General features: G+C 33.2%; 1 protein-coding gene and 1 long non-coding RNA gene across 2 annotated transcripts; both read right to left on the minus strand.

Annotated features, from left to right (window-relative positions):
* Window positions 1-533: 533 nt before the first annotated feature.
* LOC142181576 (uncharacterized) lies at window positions 534-4,328 on the minus strand. The gene is made up of 3 exons (XR_012710235.1): window positions 2,166-4,328; window positions 1,881-2,057; window positions 534-1,133 (listed from the first exon to the last, which is right to left on the minus strand). It is a non-coding gene; the product is annotated as an uncharacterized LOC142181576 (long non-coding RNA).
* Window positions 4,329-5,739: 1,411 nt separating this feature from the next.
* LOC107777468 (uncharacterized) lies at window positions 5,740-8,178 on the minus strand. Its single transcript, XM_075220503.1, has 5 exons — window positions 7,961-8,178; window positions 7,732-7,852; window positions 7,459-7,578; window positions 6,844-7,373; window positions 5,740-6,463 (listed from the first exon to the last, which is right to left on the minus strand). The coding sequence occupies exons 1-5, from the start codon at window positions 8,176-8,178 to the stop codon at window positions 5,740-5,742; spliced, it is 1,713 nt and encodes a 570-aa protein (XP_075076604.1).
* Window positions 8,179-9,456: the final 1,278 nt, after the last annotated feature.

Genomic DNA, 9,456 nt, shown 5'->3' on the forward strand with positions numbered 1-9,456 from the left:
AGGTGGGTCCACGTGATGAGGAAGTGGCAGCTTCAAAAAGCTGCAGTGAATGTGTGGCGTGTAAAATGAGGTGCCCCCTACTCTTTCGCATAGCTTGAAAGAAACGAAACACTGAAATTACATAAAAACCCTTTTAAGTTAACAGGTGAAGCATACATGTTGACCCCAAGCTCCTCCCTCAAACTGTGGTTTATTAATAGTACTAGATGTAGTTAGCCCATGCTAAAGTACGGGCCCAACAATTTAATAATGACAAATCTAATTTAAGTTGTGAAATATAGTCAAGTATTGATACCCTTAATGAAAGGAAATAACCTTTAAAAGTAACAGTTGCTGAAGATAGAGCAACATGATTCAACACATTTGCATTAATATTGATAAAACAGATTGCCCAAGAAGTACTCTGATTTATGTAAGGAATGCCTTCGTATGTAATATAGGTATTCCACATATCAAAAACACAATAACACCAGAAATAACAATATAACTGCTCATTTAATCCTCATATGCACAGCTAATTCTAGAATTGAACTCATTTAGCTGTTTTTTCATATATGGGTAAGCCAGCGCGCGTCTAACCCATGTTAAGGTACCTTGAGAAGGAAAAGTACAATGGAAGTAGCACAATTTTCCTTTTAAATTATAAATGTAAGAATACACTGGAATGGATCACATACTATTTTCCTAGAATTTTCCTTGGTTACAAAATCCTACATATGAGTTTGCTGACCAGCTTTATCCACAACATGCTATTTTTCTTTCTCCTCCATGTTGAAAGTTCTAAAGAAGCAAGTTATGTTTGAATCTGTAGTCATTATGCACCGCTATCCAAGGCATTCCACTGATAAATGAATGTAAATGACTTTGCAATTTTGCAGCAGAATAGGAGATTCTTAAGGCATTGCCCTAAATAGTAACAACATTGATTTTGGTCAAAATGTCTGCCCTACGATCTGATTTCTTAACAATAAGTAATCTCAGTTATTATAATGAACCTCAGACCAAAATCAGAGGTTTTTCTAGGTTGCATAAGTACAATCATCCAGACTTATTTGATCTCTATTTAACAGATCCAAGTCTCACAAAGTCGGTGGAGTAAACAAAAAATTCAGCGTTCTAGTTTAAATAGCAACCTGCAAGAGCAGTTGAAATGTAAAAATATTAGCATATTATATTCAGGAAGAAAAAGGGAAAAGCTCACTCAAATCCAGACCTTTTGGAGCAATTACAGATTATTTATCCTAATTCAATCCAAAGAAGACGAAGAAAATGTAGAATGGTCTTTAGCTACTACATAAATGTTGCCTTTTCTAATCCTTCTATTTCTAATTCATATTGTTACACAAAAAGTTATAGCTTTCCAGTAGCATTTTGACAAACCTGTGTAAAATGGCAGCAATTAGCATTATTGTCAACAAAGATGATAAAGTATTCTGTCAAATAAGCTTTAGCAACATTAAAATAAGGGCGAGTATATGAGGTTTAGAATCATGGCAATGACGGAGCAAGATTTGAGAAGCAGAAGAATGATGCATAGACAGTCAAGTGTGGAACACCATCTTTTGGAGTATACCACTGATTATTTGTTGCAAAGTTGAAACTACAAGGGAATCTGAAATCTTCCACAACGTTAGATTGATATTATCATTACAAAAAAATTTAGATCTTAAATGTAAACAGAAGAAAAAATAAGCAAAGAGAAAAATTTTAAGGGGGCAGTTAACAGTGAAACAAGTAAAATTTAATAAGAGCAGTAATTCAAGAAGAATTTGACCTTATACTACCTTTCTTTATATTTTCTTGTAGCTCATGCAGACCCAACAAATTCTGTAGAAATCAAGGGAATTAAACAAATATTTTGTCTCAAAATGCTGAAGTACCTTCTATTTGGGGGCAAGTCTAACAGTAGTTCTCTCGTACGCAGCAGCAAAATTGAGCATTTTTGCCTTTTTTCTTTCAGGAGCAAAAGCATCCTGTATCAAAATTCCAATAAATCTAACTTCTTGCACAAAATTCTTGTTCTTTTGAAGAAGCGGAATTTTTCCTCTTGGAAGTAGCTGACAAGGTGTAAAATACAATGGTTATTAAATCAAACAGCTATCTTATCTTCTATGTATTAATCTGAAAAGTTTTACCATCCATAATAAGTACTGTTTTGCAGTTACCTTTAGCAGAGGTGGCTTTAGATACCGGTGGTGTCAGTTTCAGGGTGTCGTTATTGGTGCTTGTAAATATAGCTAAAGTAGGTTCTTCTAAAAAGAAATATGAGGGAAATTGCTTATCAGATACCGTAGTAGTGAGCACAGATAGGTCAAAATGAGCGTACAAAAGCAAGAAAGTTCAGATCATAAAATAATATTTTATGCTTACTTTCATTTGCCTCTGAACAAAACAACTTTACCATAATATGTGAGAAAAGACTTCGATAACTTATGATAACACAAGAAATGCAACCGCACAAGAGCTGCTTGGTCAATAATAATAAAATAAAAAATAGGAAACCAAAAAAAAGGTAGCATCATCACCAAATCACCAAACAAGAAAAAGCAAGTCAAATTATTCCTCAAACAATTGAGTACAATTTAAGAAACCAAGACAACAAAAAATCCAACTAAACCACTTAAGCAAATCAACTACTATAACATGATAACCAACTATAAATACACCAGTAAATTAACTGAAATCACACCGCTAGCTTCAATTACCAGATCAAAATCAGAAAAAGAACTGCTTCAGCTCAGGCCACGTTTAGCCAACAAAAAGAACCTCAAAGGACAAAAGTCCAACATATTAAGCATGATGGCTTTTCTTCAGTTGGTTGAAGATGCCATTCAAGAAGTACTTGAGCTTTTTCAACGGCTTCATGGATGTGAGGATACATATTCGTAGCAGTCCTTAAATGGAAGTCTCCACCAGCTCTGGAAGCATCCAACATGCTCTTGCAGTTGGCAAGATGTGTAAGAATTGTAAGTTCCGACTAATTATAAGAAAAATGTTAACATTTCGTCAATTCAATAAATGCAAACCGTTATAACTGGTAAGCATCTCGATACCTGTCAGATACAATCAAGGAATTCTCTTGAGTAGCTATAAAAGCTAGATGAATTTTGTACCTATCTTTCTCCAAAGCAAGCTGGTTCTGTATTACAAGAAGATAACCTTTGAAATAATATTCCAATGACTGATGAGTAATTTGGTGCTCACCAAAAAAAGCATGGCTAAGGTCTAATATAGGTGATGACTGATTAACATTGAAGTTAGAATAATAAACATCTTTGAAACAAAGAATTACTAAATAAAGTAATACAAAATTGTAAGAAACACAGCTAAAAACGATTTCATTAATGCTGAGTAACAACTAAGTATTCAAAGATTTCAACCTTAAACTAACATCAATATTTGGAGAATGAAGAGAACAAGAAGTAATTTTAAGCAACGTCTAACTGTTTTGACTAACCATCCTTCAAATCTGTTACCTCAAACCAGGCAAGTGTATAAATCTTTATTTTGATGTACAATTCGTGTATCATAACTCGCTATTATATAAGAAGCTTCTATAAAATAGTAACATAAACTTTTCTAATCTAAAGGCATATTGACTCACTTCGCATCTTTTAGGAATGCAGCATATAAGAGCTTTTAGAGTGGAAAAGCACTTGTTCGAGTATTTTTTTTCATAAAGTAACTGATAACACTTCTTCGAATACTTAGAAAATACCAAATAATAGTGGGCCAAAAAGCATATTATTACAAGCTCATTTTTAAACTTTTCACCTGAATTTAAACCTTATTTCAAATGACAGTTTGTCTATTATCAAATTAAGGAGTTAAATTTTACTTTACATTTTGAAAATCCATAATATAAGTAGCTTTAGAACTAATTCTGCCAAATATTAAGTAACATGCTTTTACAAAATTTCTAGTATTATATTCTTTCTCCTGGGACAACTATTCAAAAATGTACCTTCTCCAAAACTCAACGCTCCGAAACATGCTTGACTTTTACAACTGTATATAACAACCAAAAGCATGCATTTGAGGAACTCTTGAATATCTTTAATTATCGAGCCGACCCTATAACACCAACTATGTCTTATTATTCATTCTCTATTTTGGCCAGTTTCACTCTAATATTCAATAAGTTGATTGATTCAAACAAAAAATATGATAGACTACAAATGAAGGCGCAGAAGCATGTCTTACAGTGAAAAGGATGCATCCTTAAACTCTCTTCGAACCATTGATACTTCTTTTTTTCAGTCTGTCTGCTGTAAATAAAATAGTGAGATCCATAACTAACCATAACTACAGGGAAAGATGTTAATTATGACATGTGAAGAGAAAACGGAAAAATTCAAAGAGACCTTTGGAGTCCAAATTCTATTCTAAAGTCATAAGAGGATATTTTTCTTATATCACTATAGAGTACCTAATAAAAGATTGATATCAAGTCCAGTTCAAGATTGACACCAGCCAATTCAAAACCAAATAGAGAGACCCTTTCCCAATAACCAACCAGATCAAATTAGAGCAAAAACCCCCCCATCTCATTCCACTGTTGAAATGGTAAATGAGGCATCACCTTTTCTTTTTTTTCTTTTTTACGAATTTCCATATGGAAATATTGGACGTGTACATCAAATTCAGCGAAAATACTTTATTGGATAAATCAAATAGAGCAAAAGAAAAATTCAATCTTGATTAAAGACTGAGTAGAAACAATAGAAAGCCAGAGAGCAACACCCAAAATAGATCCAAAACAAATCAATCTTGATCAAGGACGTAGCAAAGAATACCTTCGTAATGGCAGGAGCAAAAACATATGGTTCAGAATCAAACTCTTAAAAGCGCATGGCCTCTATAGCATTCTCAAATAGAATGTACACTGGAAGTTGGTTCAAGCCTCCTACATTAGATTTTCCAACAACAGAAAACTATTAAATCCATCTCATATAACACACGTAACGTTATAGTAAATAATAATACAGCAAGAATTAGAGCATCATCAACCCATTCATTTGCTGTAATTTTGAGAAAATTTCAACTAAATTTGCTAGTTTCTCTCTGTAACAGATAAATAAAAGAATCTGGGGGAAAAAGAAAAAGGTAAATCAAAGAAAATGGAGAGCAGGAATTGGCAGAGAATAATTAGGTAGCACAAGAATGAAGGTAGCAACACAGTGCTGACAATATTACAGAGCCAAGAGCATTATAAGTTTGTTTGTTTAACTACTCAAGGATTAATAAAAAATGAAACAAAATGTACGTGAGTAAAACGACAAATAGAATAAAACAAAAAAAAATCTATCTTGGGGTAACAGAAGACTTACAAGGACGCTTTTTGGATGATTTCGTCATAAACAATGTTGTATATAGAATGATCATCACGGTTGGCTAGTGTGGACTGTCGGATCAGTACTTTGACGCAACTTGAACTCTTTGCTCTCGATAAGGCAACATAAAATTGACCGTGTGAAAAAACAGGTTCTCGCAAATATATTCCGATGAAATCCAGAGTTTGACCTTGTGCTTTATTTATAGTCATAGCATAATCTTACTGGGAATTCTGTTCTCTTAAATTGAACTGGTATTCTTTGTCCTGTGACGATAATAATGGTATTCTTGGGATAAATACGTGCTTATTTTTAAAATCGCTTGTCACGATCTTAGCATTGATAATATGTGTTTTAATATCACAATATATCAATCGTGTACCATTGCATAAACCGTCATACGGATTCAAATTATGCAGTAATATAATGGGGCAACTTTCGTTAAAGTTAATTTGTAAGGAGGAAAACCAGCAGGATTTAAACTGTGTAATAGGTCTTCAAATTGACTTTGATCATTTGGCTCAACGGTTTCGTCAAAGCCAATAAATGTAGTTGCTTTTTCTGGAAATTTTGCAATAGGAATATCGTTGATTTCATTCACAAAATTATTTTTCGTCGTCAAAACAATGCGAGAATCTGCAAAAAAAGGATTAGAGGAGCATGTGTGTACATTTGAGAATGTCAGAGTGAATAAATGGTTCAGAGATTCTTCTTCAGTTGTAAAAGGAATAATTATAGAATCTGGAAGTTCAAGTTTGTTATTAGTGTTGACCCTCTCTTGTCCATTTTCAATTCTCATAAGGTAATCACAAAAGGCAGGATCTGTTTTTGCCCTCATGTTTTCGGACAGTTGTAATTTTTCAAGTTCGTCCCAAATGGTAGAATATAGCAAACTTTTACTAATAAAATCTTCTTTTTTTCCGTTTCGAACAACTGGAAGAGTTTGTCTAAAGTCACCTCCAAAAACAACAACTTTTCCCCCAAATAGAATATTTGTATCCATAAGATCTTTTAAGAGCAAGTCAAAAACATCAAGCATTCTTTTTTTAGCCATAGATACTTCATCCCATACAATTAATTTTGCATCACGAATCAGACCTGCAGTTGAACTTTGTTTGCTGATGTTACAGCTGAAATTTTCATCAATGTCTATAGGTATTTTAAAACGTGAATGTGCAGTTCGCCCACCTGGAAAAATAGCAGCAGCAACGCCGGAAGTAGCAGTTGCTAGAGATATGTATCATTTACTACGTACAGTTGCTAATAAAGCACGGTATAAGAAAGTTTTTCCAGTTCCTCCAGGGCCATCAATAAAAAAAGCTCCTAGTTTCTTGAAAAATACTCGGTCAATAATCACATTGTATGCTTTCAATTATTTTGTGTTCAGTTTTTTATGTAACAATATATCTTTTTCACTAACCGTGATGGTTCTTTCAAAAAATACCTCCTTTGCTTCTTTTTCCAATATAGATGGTCGAACTGTTTCTGAGATAAGATCATATTCGTTTACATTATGACCCATAGAGTGTAGTGTAAAACATCATTAATCTGATTTAGAACTTGATATTGAATATCTTTTCTTTCAACATTAGGTAACACTCTGTAATCTTCTGACAATGACTCTTCAAATTGTTTCCATATTTCTTTTGGATTGGCTGGATTGCAATACGTCAATAATGTAGCAAATAAACGCCTTAAACAAAATGGCATTTGATAACTTGCTGCCTCTAACATGCAATCAATTAAACTGTTATCATAGTGTAATAGTCCCCTTTTTTGTGCGGATTCTCTAAAAGAATTATAATGTTCCCCATTTATAGTTCGAAGATCTTTATATGATTTCGGTCCCCTCACATTCAGCAATAGTAGTCTCATATAATATCCTTCTCCTTCAGTTGGGTGACATGTTATGATACGACCAACGGCACAACGTTGTTGTCGTCGTGTCCATGTTTTGTCTGTTGTTGACCATACAAAATGTTCAGGAAATTCTTTGTACAATAAGTTAAGTTTTATGGCATCTTTGTTACTTCTGTTCATCTAAAAAAAAAATTGTCAACATTGTTTTCTTAATCATTGGATTATTAACGATTGTGTTTATATCTGTATTTCCTTTAAAAGAAACAAATTGTTGCCCTTTAAGATGTAGCTGAAGATGATAAACACTTGGATACATCTCACTAATAGAGAAACCAAATAAACGCCATGCAGCTTCAGGCGGTGATACCCATCTAGCAGATTGATACTAAAAAAGAATTATATGGAACAACCCAAGAGTTATCTAAATACTGCTCCCGTACTTTTACAACTTCTCGTGTGTTTCGTCTTTTATAGATGGGATAAGAATCACTTCCTTTTGTTGTTTGTTCAGCAAAACTTTTTGGATAATTAAATTTACAAAGACCATTCTTTTTATACATGAATCTGTTGGATTCAGATTACCACACGGATCATGCATCATATATTTAAGAACAAGTGAGCGTAACTTTTTATCCAAATTAGCATCTGGTAATTCAGCACTAATAATTCCATCATAAGCCTCTCATGTCAATAACTTATATTCATTCGCTAATATTATAAGAAAATGAGCGTGTGGTAAACCTTTTTTTTGGAATTCAACAGTATACATAAAAACAACAATTTTTCCAAAGATATTTCTCTTGCTTATATCTGTTTTCAGTTCTTCAATTTTAGCTCTGAATACTCGACTAATCAAATCAGGTCTATTTTGTGTTTCATCAGTAGTCCATAGATGTTCTTTTATTTCCGGCCAAGTTGGATTACAGGTCATAATTATAAACAAGTCTGGTTTACCAAAACGTTGTACTAATGCAATAGCATCCATATATCGTTATCGCATATCTCTAGGTCCACCTATAAAGGAAGCTGAAATGAATTTTTGCTTACCAATATTAGAAGAATCTCGTTCTCCAAATCTTAAAATATCTAGAAGACCTTGCAGTATATCTATCCTAAACAAATCTTGGTTAAACGAAGCAAAATCCAATCTTTGGGTTTCAATTTTTATATATTCGTCAACTAAATATTGCTGAAATAGTCTATTAGTATGTAGCAACTCATCTTCATCATCATTTCTCATTTGAAGTTCATAACAGTAATATTCACGAGCAGAAACTGTATCTCTTTTTTTCTTTCCCCTTTCTAAAGTTTGAGATTCCATTTGAAGATATGAATCAAGAGAGCAAAGATTTTGTATGCTCGACAATTGTTGACATTCATGAGTATAACTTCCACGAATAGTTTTTGGTTTAGGAATTTTCTTAATACCATAATGCCACCCATTTTGTCCATATGAAAACAACAAAGGATATTGCAAGGCGTCATAGCATCCATAATAATAGTTCACTATTTGTGTTCTATTGCTTTGAATGTAAATTTGAATATGTGGTGCATGATTTATACTATTGACATTGTTCTCAACCCATATTGCAGCAATTTCTAATGAAGTTGGCAAATTATATACCCGTTGATCTAAACCAGGATCACATTTGAGTCCAATATAGAAGTTTTGTAACTCGGAAATATCTATCAAAGATCGGATAAAAAAGGAGTATGGGTTAACTCTCAATATATCTATTAGCTCTCTCACTATAGATTTATTAACTTTGTTACAGCATGCCATTCTATTTGCTAACTCATTGTTGTTGTCGTAAAAGTACAGTTGTAGATTTCTCGGTTTTTTTTCTCTGGGATACAAGTCGTCTATTAGGTGATACATTCGTCTTTGAACTTTGAAAGTACAGATACCACGATTCCTTCTCGCTAAGTCTGTATCATAGTTTACACCAAGCGATGTAAATGAAAACGAATTATTATATGTTCTGATGTATGTCCGAAAGTGTTGGGATTTTTCATTATTCTTGAAATATAGATCATGTAGCTTAGCGGGCATTCGATGTGAAATTATCTTAATTGTACCGTTGCTACAACAAAATCCAGCAGATTCATATTCAAATCTTTTAGCAGAGCAGAATTTACAGTTGGGAACCTTTTTTAATGGTATATATTCTGATCGTAGTTTAATATTCATAGCAGTTGTGTTATTTTGATTGCGACCTGCATGTTCTAGAAGTTGTAAGGAGTGAAACGGGAAGAAAAAAAT

Source organism: Nicotiana tabacum, chromosome 1 (genome assembly GCF_000715075.1).
Source record: "Nicotiana tabacum cultivar K326 chromosome 1, ASM71507v2, whole genome shotgun sequence".
Taxonomy (NCBI): Eukaryota; Viridiplantae; Streptophyta; class Magnoliopsida; order Solanales; family Solanaceae; genus Nicotiana; species Nicotiana tabacum.